Raw genomic sequence first — 27131 nt, 5'->3', positions numbered from 1 at the left:
AGGGTCATGTATTTTGTAGCCTTTCCGTTTAATTCTTTCTTTCACATGGCAATATGCTATGAGACTGTTTCCTTTTTAAGAGAAGCTGATGTTGAGTCTTGAGGATGTGACACACTTCGGCTTAGCATTAATATATGAAGTGGAGCAAAAGGGACTCATTCGCACTATTGCTAAGCTATCTTGATAGGGTGGTTCGGTGACTACCTGAGTTACATGCCCTCTAAGTAAGTTAGTGCTGATTTTAGCAAAGAAAAGTGGTGCTCATTTTAACTCCAGTGCCTAATGACTGACTGCAGCATTCAGTTTAAACACTTAATTGTCTTGGAAAGATGCAAATTTTAATCCAGTCAGTCTTTGGTGTTGAGTCCAATCACTGCTGTCCGTCAAGAGCTTACTAACCACACAGAAGATGCCAATGGAATGGGATCTTAATGTTATGGTACAGTCTGGTTGCTTTGATCTAGTTATTGGAACAGGAAAAGCAGTACTATGTTGAGCACCTACAGTGGGCTAAGTGTTGGGTGCGTTATTTCATTTAATTCTCACCTCACCCTTGTTCAGTTGGAGCATGTGCTGATGAGGAAATGGAAACACAGAGAGTTTAAGTTACTTACCTAAGATCACACAGCCAATAAGTGGCAGTCAGGCAGGGCTAACCATTTCTGCTAGGAAAGGTGTTTTACCCGTGGTGTCTGGGGTAAATGTATTTGATTAGTGTCAGTGCTATTGGGGTGAGATGGCATCTCATTGTAGTTTTGATTTGCCTTTCTTTAGTGGCTAATGATCTCGAGCATTTCTTCGTGTATCTGCTAGCCACCTGAATGTCTTTTTTGGTGAAGTGAGGTACATGTATTTGAATTTCACATTGTTGACTTTGCCCTGTTGAAAACAAGTACTTTAGTGCTGTCATTGACTGACCCTATAATCCAAGCAAATTGTCTTAGTCTGTTTTATGAGTATTCTTCTTGGTTGTTGTTTGATCAACTCTGATGGATCGGGTTGGTAATTCCTTTTCATCCTTAGATGAAACTTATTTAGAATAGCTTTTGACTAATGAGGAAAAGTATGTTTTAGCCTGAGGTCTTTTGTTTGGTGCACAGGCTTCTTGTAACTTAGTGACCTGGCTAAGTAAGTTCTGTTTAGAAAAAGGACATTTTTGTTGATTAGAAGGGTAGGTTGTATATTGCAAGCCAAAGACTTCAAATGCAAAATACTCTTTGGACTTAATTCATTTTACTGAATAAAAGATCATATTCTTGATAACCATTTAAAATATGTGGTGCTCCAAAACTTTTTAGCAGGATTGGCATTAAATTTAAGACCCAAATATTTTGGTAAAAAAAGGAAAGAAGAGTGGAATCCAGCGTTAAGCATCTGTCTTCCTCTCTTTTTCTCACTGGCCATTGTACTTTACTTTCCTGTATGAGTTAGATAACACTAATTCATTAACTATCATGGCAAACTAGAAGTCCATTTCTTGCCCACATGTTGTTGTTAGTTGCTGTTGAGTCTTTTCTAACTCATGGCGACCCCATGTGTGCAGAGTGGAATTGCTCCGTAGAGTCTTCAAGGCTGTGACCTTTTGGAAACAGATCTCCAGGCCCCGTCTTCCAAAGCACCTCTGGGTGTATTTGAACCACCAGCCTTTAGACTAGTAGTCAAGCACTTAACCATTTGTGCTACCCAGGGACTCCTCTTGCCCACATAACAGTCCAGTATGGGTGTTGTAGAAGGGTGGATAGTCTACTCCACATATTAATTCAGGTGCCCTGGCAGCTTCCATTTTGTGGCTCCACATAGGGCTGAACAGTTTGCCAACCCCTAGGGTATTAGAGTTCTTTGCATCCAGCTGACAGAAGGGGAAGGAGAAGGCATACCTACTTAAATGCCTGGGCCCAGGTGACACACATCACTTTCACTCACCTTCCACTCCGGAGAGCTAGTTATAGGGGCCCTCCAAAGTATAAGGGGCCCTGGGAAATTTAGTACCTGGGCAGCTTCTGGTGGTGTGGTCATTAAGCGCTCAGCTGCTAATCAAAAGGTCAGTGGTATCTTACCAAAGATGTAAAAGACCTATACAAAGAAAACTACAAAGTACTACTACAAGAAACTAAAAAGGACATGCTTAAGTGGAAAAACATACCTTGCTCATGGATAGGAAGACTTAACATAGTAAAAATGTCTATTCTACCAAATGCCATCTATACATACAATGTACTTCCGATCCAAATTCCAATGTCATTTTTTAATGTGATGGAGAAACAAATCACCAACTTCAAATGGAAGGGAAAGAAGCCTCGGATAAACAAAGCATTACTGAAAAAGAAGAAGAAAGTGGGAGGCCTCACTCTACCTGATTTCAGAACCTATTATACAGCCACAGTAGTCAAAACAGCCTGGTACTGGTACAACAACAGACACATAGACCAATGGAACAGAATTGAGAACCCAGATATAAATCCATCCACATATGAGCAGCTGATATTTGACAAAGGCCCAGTGTCAGTTAATTGCGGAAAAGATAGTCTTTTTAACAAATGGTGCTGGCATAACTGGATATCCATTTGCAAAAAAATGAAACAGGACCCATACCTCACACCATGCACAAAAACTAACTCCAAGTGGATCAAAGACCTAAACATAAAGACTAAAACGATAAAGATCATGGAAGAAAAAATAGGGACAACCTTAGGAGCCCTAATAGAAGGCATAAACAGAATAAAAAACGTTACCAAAAATGACAAAGAGAAACCAGATAACTGGGAGCTCCTAAAAATCAAACACCTATGCTCATCTAAAGACTTCACCAAAAGAGTAAAAAGACCACCTACAGACTGGGAAAGAATTTTCAGCTATGACATCTCCGACCAGCGCCTGATCTCTAAAATCTATAGGATTCTGTCAAAACTCAACCACAAAAAGACAAACAACCCAATCAAGAAGTGGGCAAAGGATATGAACACGCACTTCACTAAAGAAGATATTCAGGCAGCTAACAGATACATGAGAAAATGCTCTCAATCATTAACCATTAGAGAAATGCAAATTAAAACTACGATGAGATTCCATCTCCAACAAGGCTGGCATTAATCCAAAAAACACAAAATAATAAATATTGGAGAGGCTGCAGAGAGATTGGAACTCTTATACACTGCTGGTAGGAGTGTAAGATGGTACAACCACTTTGGAAATCTATCTGGTGTTATCTTAAACAGTTAGAAATAGAACTACCATACAACCCAGAAATCCCACTCCTCGGAATATACCCTAGAGAAATAAGAGCCTTCACACAAACAGATACTGCACACCCATGTTTATTGCAGCTCTGTTTACAATAGCAAAAAGCTGGAAGCAACCAAGGTGTCCATCAACGGATGAATGGTTAAATAAATTGTGGTATATTCACACAATGGAATACTATGCATCGATAAAGAACAGTGACAAATCTGTGAAACATTTCATAACATGGAGAAACCTGGAAGGCATTATGCTGAGTGAAATTAGTCAGAGGCAAAAGGACAAATATTGTATAAGACCACTATTATAAGATCTTGAGAAATAGTATAAACTGAGAAGAACACATACTTTTGTGGTTATGAGGGGGGAGCGAAGGAGGGTGGGAGAGGGTTTTTTACTGATTAGTTAGTAGATAAGAACTGCTTTAGGTGAAGGGAAGGACAGTACTCAATACAGGGAAGGTCAGCTCAACTGGACTAGACCAAAAGCAAAGAAGTTTCCGGGATAAACTGAATGCTTCAAAGGTCAGCGGAGCAAGGGCAGGGGTTTGGGGACCATGGTTTAAGGGGACTTCTAAGTCAATTGGCAAAATAATTCTATTATGAAAACATTCTGCATCCCACTTTGAAATGTGGCGTCTGGGGTCTTAAATGCTACCAAGCAGCCATCTAAGATGCATCAATCGGTCTCAACCCACCTGGATCAAAGGAGAATGAAGAGCACCAAGGTCACACGATAACTAAGAGCCCAAGAGACAGAAGGGGCCACATGAACCAGAGACCTACATCATCCTGAAACCAGAAGAACTAGATGGTGCCTGGCCACAACCGATGACTGCCCTGACAGGGAGCACAACAGAGAACCCCTGAGGGAGCAGGAGATCAGTGGGATGCAGACCCCAAATTCTCACAAAAAGACCATACTTAATGGTCTGAGTGAGACTAGAGGAATCCCAGCGGTCATGGTCCCCAAGCCTTCTGTTGGCCCAGGACAGGAACCATTCCCAAAGACAACTCATCAGACATGAAAGGGACTGGACAATGGGTAGGAGAGAGATGCTGATGAAGAGTGAGCTATTTGTATCAGGTGAACACTTGAGACTGTGTTGGCATCTCCTGTCTGGAGGGGGGATGGGAGGAAAGAGAGAGTTGGAAGCTGGCAAAATTGTCATGAGAGACTGGAAGGGCTGACTTAGTAGGGGGAGAGCAAGTGGGAGTACGGAGTAAGGTGTATATAAACTTATATGTGACAGTTCAACCTGATTTGTAAACGTTCACTTGAAGCTCAATAAAAGTTAATAAAAAAAAAAAAGGTCAGTGGTTTGAAACCACCAGTCATTCCATGGGAGAAGTATGTGGCAGTCTGCTTCCGTAAAGATTACAGCCTAGGTAAACCCTATGGCGCAGCTCTACTCTTATCGTATGGTGTTGCCATGAGTTGGGATCAACTTGATGGCAGTGGGTTTGGTTTTTTGGGCAGCTTCTTCCCAGCACCAGTTCTACGCTATGGAACCAAACACTATTGAAAAGGATGCCGAAATTTTGGAGGCATAGCTAGTCGCCTCAGCCTCACTTTCATAGTACTTACCAGAACTATAGTTATTTATTGTCTGTCTTCCCCAGTGCACCATAAGCTTGATGAGCACCTGGGCCCATGCCCATCTTGTTCATCATTGTATCCTGGCATATACTGGGGACATGGCAAATAACTGTTGGATGAATGGATATGTAGAAGAATGGATGAATGTTTTATCAAAAAGTTTAGGCAGTGAGTCAGTATTGACCCTGTGATACTACTGAGATACCGCAGTGAAGCTGTGTCTTTTAAAGCAGTCCCGGATCCCCGCTTTTAAAAAAAGGTTTAGCCAGAGTTTGATAGGAGTGATCTTTTAGGAAAATGAAAGATCAAATCATTACTTAAAAGTACAGCTTATGAGCTTTTTCTCCGCCCATTGATGTGGAAAATCCAAAATGGCCTATCTCTGACAAGGATTTGAATTTGATGTTTATTGCTTCTACATCGTCTGGCAGCAAGTCAGCTCTCTCACGTAGCGCTCATACAGGGCAGCCCTCCTGAATTCAAAAGGAATAGAAGAACGGTTTCAGCTAAGTGGAGGATTGGAGAGCATTGATGGTGAGTTCTAGATTCCATTCTGCCTCCAGGTTGATGACTTTAAAGCAGTGCGGGGGGTGGGCCTTGATTTCTTTATAAAACAGCTTTGTTAACCTGTTTCTAGGGTGAGTCAAAATAGTCCCTTTTGAAAATAGATTAATTTTAAGAATAAGTTCGCAGGTTTGAATAATTTTTTGTGTATCTAATCCTATTTAGTTGGTTTTTATAGAAAATGTGATGATGCAATTCTTGAGGGCAGCAGGTTATAACCTTTAAAAAAAAATGCTGGTTACAGCATTTAGAGGCTATAAAGCCAGCATGTGACAATGACCTCTAATACAGAGGCCCAGCCCCTTGACTGATCCTCCATACTTTGTGCCCTAAGTAGAATCTGTGAGCTCCATGAACCAGTCAGGCAGGTGCTCAAGGATTGTTGTAAGGGATCATGTGTATTTAAACCTGAGTCATGTGACTTCTCGATGATGAGTCCGAGGAGTCCTTGCATCCTGGACTGAGAGTCTGGTTCTTTTTCTGGCTCCGTAAACAATTCAAGCAGTTTTTCTTTGATGTGACTTGACATGGCGAGGAAAGGGGAGGAGAAAAATTAAGCTTTCTATGTTTTATCAGGGTAATTTCACTACTGTGTCCACACTGCAGACATTTGTATTATAAATGACACTGCAGCAGTGATGAGTACGTGGGCAGGTAAACCAAAAAGACCAATTTGCACCCAAATAATAGCTATTCTCAGTGACTGGCATGTGATTGTTTATGCCTAATGGTACTCCACCAACTCCTGTTCTGCACCCAGCTGATCAGCGTTGTACTACCTTGAATATAAGTAGCAAAGGCCTCTGTGCAGCTAAGAGCTATAACAAAGTCTATAGAAGAACCTCTCAGGAGCTCCTCTAAAGCCTGTGAGGTGAAATGAGTTCCTTTATGTGGTGTTTTGCCTTAGTTCTCTGGAAAAACAGCTTGAGAGATTTTTCCCATAAGCCCTAAGGAGTTACCTTTGCCCTAGTTTTCTACCCCAGAGCATGTGTTATTTTTGTCCAGGTTGATTGACATTCCCTGGGTAAGCTGTAAACAACTTGGGGTTTGGTACTTTTTGTTTGGTCCTGGACTGCAGCCTGGCCTGTGATTAGTATGTACCTTGTAGGAATTGGTCAATAGACTATACAAATAAAGCGTCTGTAGCATACTATGCAAATGACGTGTCTGTGGCCTACTGGGCGGGATTGGTCAGTTTGTGGCCCTGGTGAGAGGGCCATGCCTTGAAATTGAGGAGAGTTTGTGTATCCATGCAACCAACCCCACAGAGGTTTTTTGGACGAGTAGGAAGAAGCAGAAAGGAGGAAAGAGAAGAAGCAGAGAGAGATGAGGCAAGGGACCTCCTGAAAGAGCTGTAACGTGGCTCAAGGGCTGTGACACTGAAGACAGAGACAGGCCTGGAAGGGACCCTGCAGCAGAGTCAGCAGTGACAGGCCCAGAAGGAGCCCTGCAGCAGAGCTATCGGCAGCAGGCCAAAGGCAGAGAGGCCTGTACTCAGGGGGCTGAGAGGAGGCCTCTCCTCAGGGGGACAAGAAGAAGACTGTCCTGAGAGGGCCAAGAGGAGTCTGTCCCCAGGGGTGCCGAGAGGAGCCTGTCCTCAGGGGGCTGAGAGGAGGCCTGCATGGCCAAGAGGAGCTGAGAGAACCATCCTGCACTGAAGAAGGGAGAATGCCTACATGCTTCCTGGTCCTGATCCCAAGTTGAAGCCTGTTACTTCTTTAGTAAACCACTTAACTGTAAGTATGGTCTGTGAGTACTGTGTGGCTATTGCAACTGATTATTGAATCCAGAAGAGAATTAGAGAGTGCCTTGGGAAGGATGGCTGGTGTCAGAATTGGTAAAAAGGTTGGAGGTTGGAGGTTAGAGGTATGGTTGACCACCTCATGGGAATCAGCTCTGAGCTGATCCTGGTCATTATTCCCCCTGAAGTTAGACAGGTTCTGATGCCACTACTACCAACATTTCACAGCCTATTTGTTCTTAATTCATGGAGTTCATAGCTGATGAGAACCAGCAAATAGGAGAAAGGTTACTACAGGCATCCAGCATGACGTGGCATATGAAAGCAAGGGGGTCACCAAAAGAGGAGAAGCTAATGTAACTTAAGGCATGGCAGTCTGGGTAAGTTAGCTTTAGGTGGTTAGCTTCCTGTGTGCTGCAGAGCCCAAGGGCATCATTGTGAGTGTCGCCCCTGGGAAGTAACCTTCCAGTGTTTTTATTTGCATGGCTGGCTAGATGCCCTGAGCTGGAGACCTGGGAGAAGGAGTGGGTTTGGGCATGGGGAGAATGAGGTATATTGCACTGGAAGTGCTTTTTTAAATTTTTTATTGTGCTTTAAGTGAAAGTTTACAAACCAAGTGAATCTCTCATACAAAAACTTACATACACCTTGCTGTATATACTCCTAGTTGCTCTCCCTTTAATGAGACAGCACATGCCTTCCCTCTACTCTCTATTTTTGTGTCCATTTGGCCAGCTTCTGACCCCCTCTGCCCTGTCATCTGTTCTCCAGACAGGATCTGCCCACGTAGTCTTCTGTGTCTACTTGATCCAAGAAGCTCACTCTTCACCAGTGTCATTTTCTATCTCATAGTCCAGTCCAATCCCTGTCTGAAGAGTTGGCTTTGGGAATGGTTCCTGTCTTGGACTAACAGAAGGTCTGGGGACCGTGACATCCGGGGTCCTTCTAGTCTCAGTCAGACCATTAAGTCCGGTCTTTTTATGAGAATTTGAGGTCTGCATCCCACTGCTGTCCCGCTCCCTCAGTGGTTCTCTGTTGTGTTCCCTGTCAGGGCAGTCATCGGTTGTAGCTGGGCACCATCTAGTTCTTCTGGTCTCAGGCTGATGTAGTCTCTGGTTTATGTGGCCCTTTCTGTTTCTTGGGCTCGTAATTATGAGGTGCTTATTTTTGCTGCACATTCTTAAGCAAGTTGGATGGTCCTTCTCCAGAAACGTGCTTGTCACTTGACCAAGAGTATACTGAATTCAGTGCTGTTCTTGCATACCAACTTTCCACATGTTTATAATGAAAAGCTTCCTGAAGGTTCTTGGATTTATGTTTGAGCCTGTGACTGAGATACAGTTTTGAATTATATTCATAAGTAAAGTCTTGATCTCAGACTCATAAACCATCAGCATAACAGAGCATTAGGATGTTGGTTTCTGGAGTAATGATTTGTCTCTTTTAAAAAGACATGGCCTAGAAGGTTGGCTAATATTGCATTTACACCGTCACAAGGGCTAATAGAAATGGGTTTTGGAGAGCCTTTTTTCTTTAGGTCATGCCACATTTAAATATTTAATAAGAGGGTTTTTTTTTTTTTTTAAATAATTAGATTCCCTGAATATGAAGTTTAGTTTTGACAGCTAAAAGAATAATTTTGTAGGAAGAACATTCTGTCAATTTTGAGAAGACGCTCTTCCTGGTAAATTTAATCTCAACCCCATGAAATTCTTTTAAGAAATCAGAGAGGGAGAAGACAGCCTTATCCCATACAGCCAAAAGAGGCTTGGCTTGCTTTCTCTTGGTCTGTTATAACCCTTCATAAAATGAGTGCAAGAATATAAAAGCATTTTTGTCTACATTATACTTATAACATCCTGCCACTGTATTTGGCGGCTTGAGTTTTTACATGTGGCTTTTATAAACATGGCTGCTTCTCAGCATCCCTTGTTGGTAGAAAAGTTTATCAGGTACAGTGTTTCAGTGCAGGTGCCCCATGCTTTGAAGTTGGTTGGAAAAGTAGCTGCGTGGGAAATGCTTCCTGAATTCCTTAGGAATAATGTTAGGAGCAGTGGTTAGGGAGTCAGGTAATCCCACAATGATTTTTTTTTTTCACTTTTATTTTTTTTAACTATTTATTGTAGAAAATTTCAAGTATACACAAAATTAGAATAATGTAATGAACCCCCATGTACTCAACATCAGCTTTAACAATTACCAACATTTTACCAATTTTCCACTCAACTCAGTAACTTACAACATGGCTGAACTATAGTTCTGGTTCACCTATGTGTGACTGCAGTTTATAGCACTGTCTGGGAATTCTGGCCAGGTATTCCAGGACCATGCCTCCTTGGTTTTGTTCCAAGCGTCATCTGTGGAGTAAGAAGAGAGGCTGTGGGCATTGTATTATTGTTGTTGTTAGGTGCCGTTGAGTTGGTTCAGACTCAGCGACTCCATAGGACAGAGCAGAACTGCCGCATAGGGTTTCCAAGGAGTGGCTGGTGGATTCAAACTGCCGATCTTTTGGTTAGCAACCCAGCTCTTAACCATTGTGCCACCAGGGCTCCAGTTTCTAAGATTGTGTTTTGCTGAAGAGTAAGGCATTGATAACTATGAAAAAAATCAATGCTAGAAATATTTTCACCTGTAAAATGAAATACATGGAAGACTTCTTATTGTGTAATAATTAGCCTTTAAGAATAGGTTTGCAGAAAGGGCCACATAAATCAGAGACTACATCAGCCTGAGACCAGAAGAACTGAATGGTGCCTGACTACCACTGATGACTGCCCTGATGGGGAACACAACACAGAAATCCCTGATAGAGCAGGAGAACAGTGGGATGCAGGCCTCAAATTCTAGTAAAAAGACCAGAGTTAATGGTCTGACTGAGACTAGAGGGACCTCGGAGGTCATGGTCCCCGGACCTTCTATTAGCTCAAGACTGGAACCATTCCCAAAGCCAACTGTTCAGACAGGGTTTGGACTGGACTATAAGACAGAAAAGGATACTGGTGAGGAGTGAGCTTCTTGACACAAGTAGACACATGAGACTGTGGGCAGTTCTTATCTAGAGGCAAGATGAGACAGCAGAGGGAGACAGGAGCTGGTTAAATGGTCACAGGGAATACAGGGTGGAAAGGAGGAGTGTGCTGTCTCATTAAGGGGGAGAGCAGCTAAAGGAGTACATAAAAAAAAAAAAAAAGGAGTACATAGTAAGGTATATATAAGTCTTTGTATGAGAGACTGACTTGATTTGTAAACTTTCACTTAAAGCATTAAAAAAAAAAAAGAGTAGGTTTTCTGTATCTCCAAACAAAAGCAGTTTACAAGCAAAGTGACCCAGGGGCTATTGTTAACCCACTGTTTCATTCTGTTGCTTCTTTCAGTGGTTCCAAAATGAGAAAACACTGTCCACTGGAATACAAGAAGAAAATATTAAAGTTTCCACTTGTATTTCTTTTTCTTCTTTCTGTGTTGGAAAGCAAATAAGCCTTGCTAATATTTAATTTAACATATAAATATTTAATTTAACATATAGATGACATATATTGCCCTTTGGCCAAAAACCTTGGAAATTATCAGCAAGACTATTTGAAATATGCATTTACATCCATCATCATTAACGATGAGCCTCACCCTAAGTATATATTGTGCCTTGAGGTGTTTGCTGAAGATAGCACGAAACCATCAAAATCAAAAAACTACAAATTAGCAGAAAGGCTAATCATTTTATCTTTAGCTCTCTTTATTTCTGTTTTTGTTTTTTATGAAAGTGGTACTTTATTAGCACATGTATGTAATTTGTAAGTATATTGTGAGTACATACTCAAATGTTTAACTGATAGGATATGTGATCTAAAAGATTTGGAGGTCATTTATTTGCTGACCTATTTATCTTCTTATAATTTCAACACTTGTTAATATGGTTTAATGTTTATTGTGTATTAACATAAATCAGACCTTGATTATCTTAGTGGTTCATTTGAGAACATTTTATTTTTCTGATTCAAGTCTTCATGATCTCCTATCTATGCTACTGTCTGCTAATGCATTATAATTTAAAAAGTGTTGGATGGTCACCTGAGTTTGGGAGATGCTGCTCTGAAGGGTGGAAAAGCTGGAATAAAGGCTGTAGCCCTGGCTCCAGTGCTTCTGTGACACTGCCATGAAGGTAATCTTGAAGCAGGAGCTGGAGGATGTGAACAGTATTGATGCTCGTGCTTCCCTCCCCTAATGGCCTTTTTTTTTAATTAAATGTTCTTGATTGTGTCTTTGAGCAGCTTTGATTTTCAATGCTGGCCATCTGCCCTGAGGCTGTCATTCAGGGTATGAATTCTGTATGTCTGTAGGGCTGTCTTAATGGGTAAAATCCAATTTGAATCTAAAGGTCTGTGGTTTAGTAGAGGCTTCCTGCCACATTCTAGACTCCATGATCTATGTTACTGTGTTTTAACTGATGACTCCAGTTCTAAACCATTAATACATCAAAAAAAGGTTTAAGCCTGGCAAAGACAAAATCCTGCTTATGTTTTAGTTTGGGGGACAAAAGAAGAGTAATCATATTTTTGTGGGCTTCAGAGATGCTTTTCAGCGGCAGTGGCCTCAGGTCCTGGCTCTGCTGTTAGGTTTTGGATTCGCTCCTTCCTTGATAGACTAGATGAAGGAATGATACAGGGGATCTGAATGACAGGCAGCCTGAACTGCCAGCTCATGTCAGCCCAGGCACCCAGTGCACTGAAGATACAGAAATTCTAGTCGTTTCCTCAGGCCAGAGGGCTGGAGCTGTTCTCTGCTGAGCTCAGCATTAAGGTGACAGAGAAAGCATTGGCCTTGAACTCCTGACTGGCACTGCACTGAAAGTGAGCACAATAGTAGTTTTTCCAGACTTTAGTATTTTGCAGAAGATTAATTGTAGCATTTAATCATTCCACGCATTCAGTGGGCCTCTTTATAGATTATGGTTGGTACTTATAGCCAGACATAGCCTCTGAACCCAGCAGAGAATTGAAGAGAAACCCCTGACCTTTTACAGACAGGATCATAGCACCAGTCTGTGGCTCAGGCAGCTGCAGCCTGTCAGACTGTGGTCATTGTCCCCTAGCACCATGAACTGTCTCCATTTAAACAGTTCCAGCCTCAGGAGGAAACGAGGCTTGTCTGCGTCACTTGAGTGTGGGTTGAGACCATATCTGAGTTTTTTTAGTTATGCTGTTGAAATGGAATGAGTTGTTAACTATATGCTGTATCTTTTTACACCCACTCCTGTGTCCCACAACAAAAAAAGAGAAATGTCTTACTTGATAAGAAATTCTGGGTTAAGGATTTTAAAAAGCCTCCATCTGCCCTGCTTGGGCAAGTGTTCCAGAGCTCTTTATCTCTACCGATAAGTGACAAGCGCCTGGAGGCACCCCACTCTAGCAGTAAACTTCGGCTGGAAGGCACTCAGCTGTCCTGTGCTGTGGGTCCGCAAGCCTAGCTCCGTGGATAAGTGCCCTGAGGCACCCCACTCCACCAGGAAGCCTGCTGGCAACAGGCGCTCAGCTCTCTCGCCTCATGAGTCGGCTTTAGCACTGCCTTGCACTGGTCTCCTAGTTCTGCTGCGGCTGCTTCTCTGCTGCTGCCGTTTTTCTGCTGCTGCTTCTTGCCGTCTGCACCGCCTCTGCTGTCTCCAGTGTAACAGCTCTCCTCACTTCCTTCTGAGTCCTCACCCAAGTTGTTTTTGATGTCCATGGTTCTACCAACAGTCTCTTCAAGGCAATCGTAAAACTCTTCCAGCTTCTATCCATTCACAGTTTCAAAACCGCTTCCACATTTTAGGTATTTGTTAGAGCGGTATCAGATTCTTAGTTATCTTGTGCAGCTGTAAGAGAAATACCACAAGTGGATGCTTTAACAAAGAGAAATTTATCTTCTCACAGTCTAGTAGGCTAGAAGTCTGAATTCAGGGTGACAGCTCCAGGGGAAGGCTCTCTCTCTTTCGGCACCGGAGGAAGTTCCTTGCCATCAGTCTTCCCCTGGTCTACGAGCTTCTCCTCAGGTCCAAAGGATGTGCTCTGCTCTTGGTGTTGTTTTCTTGGTGGTATGATGTCCCCGTGTCTCTCTGCTTACGTCTCAAAAGAGATTGACTTAAGATACAACCTAATCTCATAGATCGAGTCCTCCCTCGTTAACGAGACTGCTGCTAATCCCACCTCATTAACGTTGTAGAGGTAGGATTTACAACACATAGGAAAATCACATCAGATGACAAAATGGTGGACAATCACAGGCTGTGAGGGGCACATCAGCCTGTACTTAAACCTGTTGCCATCGAGTCAATTCCAACTCATAGCAACCCTATAGGACAGAGTAGAACTGCCCCATAGGATTTCCAAGGCTGTAAATCTTTTTATGGAAGCAGACTGCCACATCTTTCTCCCATGGAGTGGCTGGTGGGTTTGAACTGCTGACCTTTCAGTTAGCAGCCAAGCACCTAACAACTGCACCACCAGGGCTCCAGCCTGTACTTAGTGCTTCATATACAGATTTTTTTTTTAAGGCATAACAACAATTACCCTGCCAGCCTCACTGAGTTTTTGTGAATCTCAAATGATATGATGGCAAAGGATTTTATGATTTGAAAACACATTCCAATATGAAATATTAGCATTAAGAATGTGCTACGTATACCACATCCTAGTGGGTACTACCTACCCCCCCTTTTTTTTTTTAATTCTCCATTCTTGCCTCCCCCACCCCTTGGTAACCACTAATCTTCTTTTGACTCAATGGGTTTACCTACTGTAGATCTGTCTTATAAGTGGGATCGTACAATAATTGTCCTTTTCTTTCTTGTTTGTTTCAGTATATTTTCCAGGTTCATCCATGTGGTAACGTGTCAGAACTTCATTTCACTTTATAGCTGAACATACTCCATTGTATGAATAGACCACTTTTTGTTTATCCATTCATCTTCTGATGGGCCCTTGTACATATTATTGTACATACAGAGTTTATTGAATCCTCACAGCCACTCTCCAAATTAGGTTTCATTCTTGTGTTCAGTCAACAAACATTTGTTACAATTGTGATCGACAGACACAATCCCTGCTCCTCTGGAGGTTGTAGCTCAGTTAAGTAAGCCAGACATTGTAGCATCCAGTGATACTAGAATAGTAACAGAGAGCCTAGGTGATCAGGGAAGCTTTCTGGAAGGATTGTCATCTTTGCCACGACCTAACCAGGCCAGGTGAGATTAGGAGCCTGGGCCTCAGAGTCAGGTGGACTTGGTTTAAGTCTCAGGTTTGCCACTCCCTAGACTTTGGGCAGCAAATCACTTAACCCCTCTCACAACTTCGCTTGCCTGTAAAATCAAACGCTCGCTATTCACTGCTCTGGAGTCCCTGGGTGATGTAAATAGTTGACGCACTTTACTGCTAACTGAAAGGTTGGACTTTGAATCCACCCATCGGTGCCTCAGAGGAAAGCCCCTGTGATCTACTTCCGAAAAATCAGCAATTTGAAAACCCTATGGATTGCAGTTCTACTCTGGCACACACGGGCGTGTCAGAATTGACAGCAACTGGAATTTTTATTATTATGAATAATAATATTAGTATTTTTTAAAATATTTGTGTTTTTTGGTGTTTAGGTTCTCATTCAACAGTTTAGGTTCCCATCCAACAGTTTCTGCACATATTGTTCAGTGACATTGAGTACATTCTTCCCAACACGTGAACATTCTTAGTAGTTCTCTTCTGGTTGTTCCATTTCTTTGAATCAAGTTTCCCTGCCCCCTTGTTAATATTAGTATTTTAAAAATCATACACTTAAGATCTGTGCATTTTACGGCATCCAAATTATATCTCCTTAAAGTACTATTACCAAAGACAAAAAAAAAAACCCATTGCCATCGAGTCAATTTCGACTCATAGCAACCCTATAGGACAGAATAGAACTGCCCCGTAGAGTTTCCAAGGAGCGCCTGGTGGATTCAAACTGCCATCCTTTTGGTTAGCAGCTGTAGCACTTAACCACTACGCCACCAGGGTTTCCAAAGTACTATCAGCATGGAGAAAAATCATGATGGCTTGAGCATAGATTGCGAGGTGGGGACTAGGGAGGCACGAGGCTTAGAGGTGAACCATGCCAGACCTCTTACAGAGGCTTAGAGGTGAGCCATGTCCTATCTTCTACTGGTGAGAAAACCAAGGGTTGAGGAACAAACATCTTGTTCAACTTGGCAGTTAGTAAGTGGCGAAGCCAGAATTGGAACCCAAGTCTGTCAGACTCTGAGCAGTTCTGCTAACGTGTATGTGCATTGGTTTCAACACACGTTTTGACCAGCAGGCTTTCATGCAATCAAATAGGATCAAGGGTGGTGTCTCACTTAAACTAACAAATGATCATTTGAAACAGACGTGCAATTTAAATCCTGATTCCTGGGTTGTATTTATTTGTTTTTTGGCAGCTGTGAGCTTTAGCCTCTGATAGATCTTTAAGACGAAGAAAAGAAAATGATAGAGCAGGAAGGAGGAAATCTGAGGATCAAAGGGGAAGGGAAACCACAAGTGCCTTTGTGTTGCCACAGCAGCTGGTGATTCTGACAAAGTGGGGGAGGGAGAAGAAGGGTTGAGCCAGCCCCCAACCCGGAGAAGGCAGTATGGGTGAGGCAGTGGAGGTTCAGTGGTAGAATTCTCACCTTCTATGCCTGAGACCTGGGTTTAGTTCCTTGCCAGCGCACCTCAGCACAGGTACCACCCGTCTGTCAGGGGAGGCTTGTGTGTTACTGTGGTGCTGAAGAGGTTTCAGCAGAGCTTCCAGACTAAGAAAGACTAGGAATGGTGACCTACTTCTGAAAATCAGTCAGTGAAAACCCTATGGATCGCAGCGGTTCATTTGCAACCCATTATGGGGATGGTGCCGGACAGGGCAGTGTTTCGTTCCATTGTACAAGGGGTTTCCATGAGTTAGGGGCCAACTCAACAGCAGCTAACAACAACAGGGCTTGCCTAAGGCAGGGTGTTTCCTAGATTCTCTTCTTAGGCTAACAGTAAGTCCCCTACCCCTAGCCTCTCACCTCTGCCTCCTGTAGCGGGGCAGGTAGGGTTTCGTGATTTGTTACTATGTAGGACCTGAAGCTCACTTCAGTCCTTTGGGTTCCTCCGAATTAGGTTGTTTTAGTACTCCTGGTATTTGGCAAGTGGTGGAGAGTGACCTGTATCTGTCAGAGCTGTCGGCAACGAAGGACAACCGCAGGCTCATCTTAGATCTTTGGTGTCATGTGTGAGGGCACAGGTGCAGCCCAGCAAGAATTTTCTAGGGCTGGCTCTTCAGCTGAGGCGGATGTTCAGGCTGCTGGGATTGAGAGCCTGGTTCTGTGGCTAGAAGCAAATCTCGGAAGTACCGTGGGAATGGTGGTTCTTGTTAACCACATGCATGAATTTTACTAGGAGCAATAATTGAGGCAGCAGGTTGTTAGACTCATCCCCAAGTCTGTCTGTCCTATGAACAGATAAGCTGATACAATGGTTTTATCCAACACGTGCCCGTGTGTCTTACCTTGTTTGCTCGTCATCTAAAAACCAAAGAAATAAACTAAAAACGATGTAAACTTTTCACAAATTTTGAGTATGTTTTAACGTTCTTTTAGGACTATAAGAGTTCAAGAAAACTGTAGTCTTTTTTCTAGATTACTTTTATTCTTAATGCTTAGATTTTAATATTGCTTGTTAACTTTTTAAAAGGGTTTTGAATTTCTAAAATAGAATGTTTTATCTAGAGATGATTTTGATTATCTTAAATCTTGTTTAATTATGTAAAGCAGTTGGTAAAACAGCACAAACTGCCATATATTGAATAACATGCCTGTTATTAAGACTTCATGTATTGGAGGTATTGGCAAGAGGACGGAGGCATGATTTTGACTATTCTGGTTGAGCCATGTGGCTGGGTCTGAAAAATTAGAAACCAAGAATGTTATATTTTCTTGGGCCTGCACGAATATGGTGCCCTGTACCCCATTGCTGTCAAGTCGATTCCAACTCATAGCGACCCTACAGGACAAAGAAAAGCTGCCCTGTAGGGTTTCCAAGGCTGTAATCTTTACGGAAGTAGACTGCCACATCTTTCTCCTGAGGAGCGGCTGGTAGCTTCAAACCACTAAGATTTTGGTTAACAGCCAAGGGCTAAATCACTGTGCCACCAGGACTCCTTAATAATGGTGCCATTGCCCACCTATAAAGTTGGGATTGACTCAGTGGCACCCAACAACAACAACAGCAGCTACCTATAAGGAACCCTGGTGGCACAGTGGCTAAGTGCTCAGCTGCTAACCGAAAGGTCAGTGGTTTGAACCTGCGCATCGACTCTGCAGGAGAAAGACCTGGTGATCTGCTCCCATAAAGATTACAGTCTAGAAAATCCAATGGGGCAGTTCTGCTCTGTCACATGGAGATGCTGCAAGTTGAAAATCAACTCAATGGCACCTGACAGCAACAACAGGAGAAAAACATGTGTAATAAACCAGTAATACAGATCAACAATGATTTTGAAGGAAAAAAAGAACTTTTTATTTAGGGTAATGGACATTATCATCCCTCCCCCCATCCAGATTTTTACTTATCAAAAACATACTGTATTAACTCTTTGATACTGGTTAAAAAACTTCTGTCAACAACCTCTAATAATAAGTTGACACCTGCATCATAGTCAAATTTTGTTTCGGTGAGTGAATAACACAGTGTTCATCATGTTCATGTTTAATTAGATTTGCGGTTATTCTAATTTTACTAATGAAATTTTTTTTTTTTTTCTCCGTCAGGGATGGATGAATGAGATTTACAACTATGATCCCGAAACTTACCATGCAACTTTGACACATTCAGTCTTTGTTCGACTTGAGGGTGGGACCTTAAGACTTTCGAAGCCCAATAAAAATATATCCAGGAGGGCCAGCTACAACGAAGCAAAGCCAGAGGTCACCTACATCAGCCAGAAAATCTATGACCTCTCAGACAGCAAGGTGAGCCAGAGTAATCCTGGAAGGAGCACTTAGATGAATGAAGCTGCATTTGCAATCTTGGTTGCTTTACTGTATTTTTTTTTAAGTATTAGTATGATTTAGAGTAGTACCTCTCAAACAGAGTCCCTGAGTGGCGCAGGTGATTAAGTGCTGGACTACTAACTTTAAGGTTGGCAGTTCAAACCCACCCAGAGGCACCTCAGAAATCAGGCCTGACCATCTTCTGAAAGGTCACAGCCTTGAAAGCCCTGTCGAGTGCAGTTTTACTCTGTGCACTTGGGGTCACCGTGACTCAGAACTGACGGGATGGCAACTAACAACAGCACACCTCTCAAACTTTAATTGGCTTTATAGTTTAATGCACATATGACTCACCTGGTCATCTTTTTAAATGCAGATTCTAGTTCAGCAACTCTGGGTGGGGCCTGAGAGTATGCACGTTTATGCGCACCCAGCTGATACCCCAGCTGCTGGTCCACACTCTTTAATTTTTTTCAGTTAAACAAAAAGTTATGTGTGATGGTGCTAGGGTAATAACTAATGAAGGCTCCGTAAATGTGAAAGTTATAGATATGCAAAATAACCTACATGTTGAAAAAAGTGTTACATACTTTTGTTTGTGTGAGAAATATAAATTGTTATTCCACAAAGCTAGAGGTCCTCTAGTCATCTGAATAATCTTTAAGTTTCCCCAAAATGACAAAAGTATTTAAAATAATTTTCGTATAAATTTTATTCTTAACTTGAGGTTGATAAACGAGCTTCCCGTCTAGTTTGATGAATGATTTTTCCAGCTGAAGTCTGACCCAGGGTTGTTTACCTCAGTTGATGTCTAAGCTCAGTTGGTGATAATCAGCTAAACACTTACTGTGCTATTGGTATTTGAAAATATAAATATTTGTAACTTTTGCAAAATTCTTAAACATCTACTTTCTGGAAAGATTTTGAAGAAAAATAAGTCATTTCTAGAAAGTTATTCTGGTTTCTATAGTCATGTTATAGATGGGTGGTAAAACTATTTCACATTCATCATTTTAGTCAAAAGTACTATAAAATATGTATTTGTGATATACCTAATATCAGTACACAGCATGGCCAATCCTTGATTTAATATGTAAGTCATCGTTTCCCTTTCTCTGTAGATTTATCTTGTACCTAAAAGTTTGGCTCGAAAACGAATCTGGAATAAAAAGTACCCCATTTGTATTGAGCTTGGTCGACAAGATGACTTTATGTCTAAGGCCCAGACTGATAAGGAAACATCAGAAGAGAAGCCACCAGCTGAGAGAGAGCTGGCAGGCGAAGACCCTAAGAAGCCACCGCTGGAGGGAACAAGATCTGGGCAGCGAGATCAGATCCTTTATCTGTTTGGGAGAACTGGCCGAGAAAAAGAGGAGTGGTTTAGAAGATTTATTCTGGCATCTAAACTGAAATTGGAGATCAAGAAGCCACCTGGTGTCTCTGGAAATAAACCAGGTATTGACATATGTGCTAAATGCATATGTATTTTTTAAGGGTCTTTAGGGGAAGCTGAAAAAGATTCCCAGGTAGGAGGGAAGGAAGCCCATCCTGAATTGATTACTGCCTGCCCCGGCAGGTACATTCTCATGAATCTTGCCTTTTAGGCTGATTGCTACAACCTTTGGTACCAAATCATTTGACTACGGTTGGAACTACTTGCAGATTTTTGTTTGTACTTTATTTTTATACATTGTGCCTCCTTTGAGAGAAGCAGCTAAATAAAAAAAAACCCTAATTATAAGAGGGCAGGTGAGTCAGGAAGATACTTCAGGAGAGTGTCCTCCAAGCTGAGTCGGCCCTAGAAATGCAGAGTCCTCAGGCCTTCTGTCCCACTGCATGCAGATCGGTCACCATGCAGCACCTCCTTGCTCAGCTTTGGCTAGGCCTGTGGCTTTGAGGGACACAAAAGCAGTAAAATGTAAGCAGTTAACACCCCGCCCCTCAGTTGCAGTGCCTGTTAGACAAAACTAACCCATATGAGTCAGATGTTAACAAATTGCCTGGCTAAAATGAGCGTGATACAGCTAGTAATTGTGGGAGATCAGAGGACAAGATCAGCATGGGTGTTGTTAGGGAAAGCTCTTTTGGATGGAGTAAGACTAGGATTGAGTCACTCTGGGGCTTCACCTAACAGAGCTTGTGGATCATGGGGTTGTTGGGGGTCACATAAGTCTCAAACACTGCATCAGATTGCTTTGGTTCCTTCCCTTGGAAGATGATCTGGGTTCCTTCCCCTGGGACATATGCTGACCTACCATTTTGTCAGCCTTCCACACCAGCTTCCATCATGATCCCATCCTGATCTGAGACGTCACTTAGAAAGACTCAAGACCACTAAAAATCAAGATGAATAGGGACATTTCTGGGTAAGAGAAAATTCAAGTGAGTGAGAACTCCTCAGCACCAGCCCTAGCTCTTCTGGTAGATCTAAACTTGTATTGTCCAGTATGGTAGCCACTAGCCACAAGTGGCTATTGAGCACTTGAAATGTGGTCTCTCCAAATTGAGATGTGCTCTAAGTATACAATGCATAATGGATTTCAAAGTCTTAGTACCAAAACAAGCAAAAAGTAAATAATGTCATTAACATTTTTTATATTGATTACATGTTGGAATGATAATATTTTAGATAAAGGGGGGTAAATAAAATATATTCAAATTAATTTCATCTGTTTGTTTTTACTTAGTGTGGCTACTAGAAATTTAACATGCATATGTGGCCTCCATTTGTGCCTCTCATCCTGTTTTTCTTGGATGACACTGGTCCAGGCACTGACGGCTCAGAACTGGGTTACCCACGGGGGTGCGGGACCACCAGGAGACGATGCCTTATGTGCTCAGGAGCCACCCAGAGCTGCTCCCAAGCAGCCTGTTATTGATGGACTTAACCAAAGCATTTGATTATATTAAGCGAGTTTGTATTTTTGGAAATCCTGCTAAAGGTTCCCAGACTTTTACTCACTACCCAGCAAACTGAATGGCAGGAGTCAGAGATGTAGGAAAACCTTTAGTGCGCTTACTTTGGCTAAACTCAAACAAGACTGCGCTCTCACACCACTCATGTCTTTCTATGTATGTTTTCTGGGCTGCTTTAAAGGCTGTGAATGGAGACATTAACGGTAAGTTTAAGTCCCAAAAGCATGATTGAGCTGATCAGCCAAACCCATTGCCATCGAGGTGATTCCAACTCATAGTGACCCTATAGGACAGAATAGAACCATCCCGTAGGGTTTCCAAGGAATGGCTGGTGGATTTGAACTCCTGACCTTTTGGTTAGCAGCTGAACTCTTAACCACTGCGCCATTAGGGCTCCAATTGAACTGGTAGCAAAAATAAATTGGTGAGGACTCTGCTGTCCTTCAGAACCATCTCTGAACCAGTAGCTGGGCATGAGCGCGGTTAGTAGTCAACTGATAAGGTGGGACTGGTGCAGATTCTCCAAGGCCAAGAACATTCTGTCAGTCCTCTTGACCACCTGGCCCTGTCCTCTTCCTCAGGGGTGCTGTCACTGAAATCATAGATTATGCTGGCAATCGATTATGCTCCTCAAAGTTGAGTATTTGAGGTGATCTTGCTAAAATGCCAGTTCTGATTCAGGGACCTGTGACTCTCTATCTGTAATAGGGGATGCCTGTGCTACGGGTCCTTTCACGGCTCTGGAAAAGGGCCTGGAGAGAGTGGGAAGCCATGTGGCTTGTTAGCGGAATTCTAGGGTGATCTCTGAACAGGAAGGTTCTGGACGTTATCAAGGGCCATTATCCATGAGCTCCACAGAGCAGTGACTGCTCCTGTGCTTTCTCCGACTCAGGGGACATGTGACAATAGTATGAAGTGGCTGTTCTGTGGGCAGCGAGCACCAGCCAAGCTGTAGAACAGTGTATCCTTTCTTTTTCTGTATCAGCTGAGAGAAGAAACCCCGGTGGCACAATGGTTAAGTACTCAGTTGCTAAGCAAAATGTCAGCGGTTCAAATCCATCAATGGATCTGCAGGAGAAAGACCTGGTGGTCTGCTCCTGTAACGATGACAGCCTAGGAAACGCTATGGGGCAGTTCTACTCTGTCCAGCAGGGGCGCTGTGAGTCAGGATCCACTGGACGGCACACAGCAACAACAGTGAATCAGTTGAGAGAAGTAGGGACCTCTCTGGGCTCAGTCGTGAGCTGGTCAGTTTGGTTTGAAGTATTAGTCTAAGTGCACTAAAGGTTTTCCCATATCTCAGGCTCCTACCATTCGGTTTGCTGGGTGGTGAGTGAAAGTCTAGGAAAGTTATGCGGTGAAAAGCCTCAAATATTCAAGTGCTCGAAATCAGCTAGCTAAAACCTGAATGAAGAAATGGCTTGTGTGGCCGTTTGTGAAGCCATGGGGAGTTAACAGATCATACAGCTGGAGCCTCGAAGATAACACTGCCCTGCTGGTTTTCATCTTTTTAAATTATTAACTAAACTCTAGACTTTATTTGGATTTCACTAGCTTTTCCACTAATGCCTTTTTTCTGTTCCAGGATCTGATCCAGGATACCACATTACGTTTAGTTTTCATCTATCTTTAAATGTTTTTGGTATAGCTTTTACATCAACATTTTAAAATAATGTATTAAAATGGTATGAGGAGAATAAAGGCTTACAAAAATTTATTTTTAGTTATGCAATGTAAAAACTCAAATATTCAAATGCTGGACATTATCTACATAAAACTTAAAGGAAGAAACATCTTGTATGGCCCTTTGTGAGGCCATGGGGCTGAACCTCTCAAAAATAAAATGATTTGATTCAGTTTTTAACCACTCTGTCGTTCGCCTTGCTTCAGAGTAAGCCTAAGAAAATGTATCTGGATCAGGCACTTCCTGTGCTTTAACCCCCTCTAGAGCTTTTTTTTTTTTTAGAGCTACGGGGTAAAATTTCAGTCCTAAGGTACCGCTTTGGAGGCACACTGTTCCCAGCCAGTCTCTCCATCCTGACTCCCTCCCCTGCTGCCCCTTGTGCTTCTCACTGAGTCTCTCGCTGGCTTTGTACACACTGGGACCTGCCATTGATTTTTTGTGCATGTCATACCCTCTACCTGGAATGCTCTTCCTCCACCTCGGCCAGGAAAATGCCAGCTGTTCTTCAAGATGAAGCCCAGAGGTCACTGCCTGTGCAAGCCTGTCTCAGCTCTCTGGGCAGTCAGTCACCCCCTTCTTTCTACCCTGGAGTTGTGATACTTATTATGGAAAATTGTGACTTATCTGCCAAGGTATCTGGATTCAAGGGCAGGGCTTACACTTTGTTCTTTTTAGCACAGAATTGGCCCAGAAAAAGTGCTGGGTCAATAATTTGTTGAATGAAAGATGGCATGTTTGGAATTGCCCTGGGCTGCGAATGAAGTTATTAGCTCTGCCCACTTTCCATGTGCTCTTAATGGCACTCACAGGTCCTCCATTGGGGTGTGCCATTTTTATATCTGACCCTAAAAGATCACCTGGAAAACAAGGAACGGGACCTTCCAGTTGTATTTCATTGTTCCCATTACTCCAAATTATCTTGGAGATGTTATCTATCATTAGAGCAAAAGGTGTTTCACAGGATGGGAAATAACCTTATAAATATCTTTAAAAACAGTCATATGATAGCATTTTAGCTGCTTTTCACTCAACCCGGTGGCGTTTGTTCTTCTGAGTTCCATCTACCTTGTGGTCCTTTTCTTCATTTGTATTAATAGCCATCCCTTCTTTGCCTCAGGGGTTTTGCCCACACACAGCAGACACAACAGTCCCTCTGGGCACCTGACCCACAGCCGCAGCAGCAGCAAAGGCAGCGTGGAAGAAATCATGTCCCAGCCGAAGCAGAAGGAGCTGGTGGGTAGCGTGCGGCAGAAGATGCTTCTGGACTACAGCGTGTACATGGCCAGGTGTGTCCCCCAAGAAAACCGAAGCCCCCAGAGAAGCCCTGTGCAGAGTGCCGAGAGCAGCCCCACAGCTGGGAAAAAGGTAATGCTGGCTGCCTGGGCTGTGGCTTTTCTGGCCTTCTTTTCAAACACATTTCCTTGTATATATGGTCTTTGAGTGTCTGTTTTGTGCCAGGCCCTGCTGTAGGCACCAGGGACACAGTGATGAACAGAACAGACACAAGCCCTGCCCTCAGGGAGCGTGTACTCTAATCAGGGAGAGAGCAAGAAACAAACATCAAGTGGCGATAGAATTAAAATAAAACCGGGTAAGGGAGATAGAAAGAACTGCTCTTTTAGATGGGTGGTCAGGAGGGCCTGTTGAGGAGGTGACCTTTGGGCAGAGACGGGACTGAAGGGAGGAAGTTGAGCCATGGGGATGTGTGGGAGGGGCTTTCCAGGTAAAGGGAACTAGGAGGGAAGAGATCCCACAGCAGGAATGTGGTTGGGGGGCAATCAAGGAACAGCAAAGAGGCCAGCGTGGCTGGACAGTGTGACCAAAGGAAAGAGGAAAACAGTGAGGTTGGAGGGTTGGCAGGGTGGTAGGGCCCCCGAGAGGGTTTTGAGCAGGGAGTGACATTGATTTAAGTTTAAAATGATAAGTGGCGCTCCTTGAAGAGTAGGTTGTAGGAGGTCAAGAGTGGATGGAAGGTGACCATAGCAGTCAAGATTGGGGCTGAGATTACCACCTGGTGTGGTAATAGCAGGTGGTTCAAAGGAGCTGGGTTTGAGATATGTGTTGAAGGTGGAGCCAGCAGGGTCTCCTGATGGATTAGATGTGGGGTGTGAGAATGAGAGGAATCAGGGCTGATTCCTAGGTTTTTGACTTGAGCAACTAGGTAAACTGTAGGGAAATGTCACAGAAGCATTAGTAATGGAGGCCCAAGTCCTCAATAACCATTATAGCCCCAAAGTCTCAGACTCCTCAGCTGTGTCCAGTGCTTTTGAAGACTTACCACAAGCATTTCAAAATGTAACAAGCTAGACATTGACTCCAGATCACCTATGATAAGATGAATAATAAAAGCTGCAGTATGCCAGATTGCCAGACACTTTAATATATTTAATCTTTTTCACAGTCTTGCAAACTCAATGGTATCAGTCCACTTTGTAGATAAAGAAACTGAGGCTCAGAGATGTTAAATAGCTTAACCACATAGCTGCTGAGTGGTAAAGCGTGCAAAACCTGACCTGAAACTCTTCGTGCAGCCCCTGGGCTTTCCAGAGGGCCATCTGGGTGGGTCATTATACTACTTTGCTTCACCCGAGGGCCTCTGTGCCTCTACTGCACATTGACGTTCTGAGACACAGCTTCCTACTATGGAACATGAAGCCTGTTTTTCATGTTCAGTTGCCAAGGTGTTTGATCTCTTACAGTGACAGTATTTCTGTTCTTAATGGGAGGCATTTGGTACCTTTCCTCTTTGTGCCCAGTAGCTTTTATTCATTCCATTGATCCTCTTCAGTGTGGAAGAGACCCCTGAACTACTCACTTCACCTACTTTATTAGGGTAAAAAGGACCATGTGCCTTTGCTGGCCTCTGACCTAAGTTACCAGCCACTGGCAAGTAGAGCTCCCTCCAGGCTGGGGTGGGGTGATGTAAAACTGCCCCAGAGTTGTGGAGACTTTTTACTAATTGTGAGCCTCTCCCCTTCCTCCACCCTTCCGTTCCCTTCTGCCGGGGCTCTCGGCTATCAGGACTTTCATCAGCCTCAGGAAAATCAGGAGGGAATTGTGCACTGGCATAAGAAAAATATCCAACTGAATTTTTCTTTCGAAAAGAGCTCCTTTTAGAACATTGCTTGTTCAGTGTGTGTTACATGAGCTTGTTGTACCGTGTAAACTCGAGGAGGCCCTAGAGGCAGGCCCTGATGGCTCAGCCACCCAGCCCTTCTCCCAGTGACGGGTGTTCTCTAGTGCAAACAAACTTTCTAGGTACTTGGCACTAACCCTTTAAGCACCAAACCATTTTTTTTTCCTCTTCTAAGTCTGATGAAAGTCTTTTCAAAACCATATTATGCTTCGTGGCCTCGCAGAGCAGGCAGGTGTGATTTAATCTTGGTAACCTGAAGACTCAGTACAATGAACGGAAACCCAGTCCTGTTCTAATGCAGGGCTACCAAGGGCCAAAGGCCTTTCATCCCCTGCAGTATTTTCTCTCAGTTGTCAGTTGCCTGCCATTGGTATGTGTCCTTCTAGTTGGCTTTTCCTTGAGCCCTCATTTCTCACCTCCACCCTTGTTAATTTAATGATTGTAATCTGCCACAGGCTAGGAAATTAGAGAGCAGAAAGAACTGTCTTTGAAAGAGGGGCCTTTGAAGATGTGCACAAGCTTTAGTACAGGGTTCCCATGGCCACTTGGCCTGCCTAAAGCATTGTCTGGGTCATGTCCTGGCTCCTGGGGTGGTCTAGAAGTTGAGATGGTCTTGAATAAAGTAGGTGTTTGTTCTAGTTAGCTACTGCTGTATAACCTACAACTCCAAAAGTCGGGGCTTAAAACAATAACAATCACTATTTTAGTCACAAATTTGCAATTTGGGCAAGGCTTAGCAGTGAAGGCTGCGTGCAGCGTCAACTGGGAAGGCTGGACTGGGGCTAGTGGATCTGGTTCCAAGAGGGCACACTCACATGGCAGGCCAGTAGACGCTGGCTGTTGGCTGGGAGCTCACCTGGGGTTCAGGGCTGGAGGCCACAGTTCTTCTCCATCTGACTGGGTTCCAAAGGCAAGTGTCCCTAGAGAAAGAGCAGGTGGAAGTTGTATTACTTTTATGACCTAGCATCAGATGTAGTGTATAGTCGGCTTTCGATATCTGCAGGTTCCACATCTGCCAGTTCAACTAACTGTGGATCAAAAATGATTTGTTTAAAAAAAAAAAGTTCCAAAAAGTGAAACTTGAATTTGCGGCACGCTGAACACTGTGCCAAATCCACACAAATGAAGTGATGTGTAGGCACCCCCTACTGTAGCCTCCCATCATTTCATGGATCCTCAGTCTCTCTCCAGCGCTCGCTATTTGAGCATTGTTGGCCTTGTCATTATTCCCTAAGCAATACAG

General features: G+C 43.2%; 1 protein-coding gene across 1 annotated transcript in view; it reads left to right on the top strand.

Annotated features, from left to right (window-relative positions):
- The window catches only part of TEX2 (testis expressed 2), a 126856-nt gene that overhangs the window by 61538 nt on the left and 38187 nt on the right, over nucleotides 1–27131 (top strand). Inside the window, exons 3-5 of the mRNA XM_049860182.1 lie at nucleotides 17931–18131; nucleotides 19274–19607; nucleotides 23870–24117. Coding sequence (XP_049716139.1) covers nucleotides 17931–18131; nucleotides 19274–19607; nucleotides 23870–24117 — 783 coding nt within the window. The remainder of the gene's footprint in view (nucleotides 1–17930; nucleotides 18132–19273; nucleotides 19608–23869; nucleotides 24118–27131) is intronic.

Source organism: Elephas maximus, chromosome 19 (genome assembly GCF_024166365.1).
Source record: "Elephas maximus indicus isolate mEleMax1 chromosome 19, mEleMax1 primary haplotype, whole genome shotgun sequence".
In the NCBI taxonomy this organism is placed as follows: domain Eukaryota; kingdom Metazoa; phylum Chordata; class Mammalia; order Proboscidea; family Elephantidae; genus Elephas; species Elephas maximus.
The sequence above is the reverse complement of the archived record's forward strand: the minus strand, read 5'-3'. Positions and strand labels throughout refer to the sequence as shown.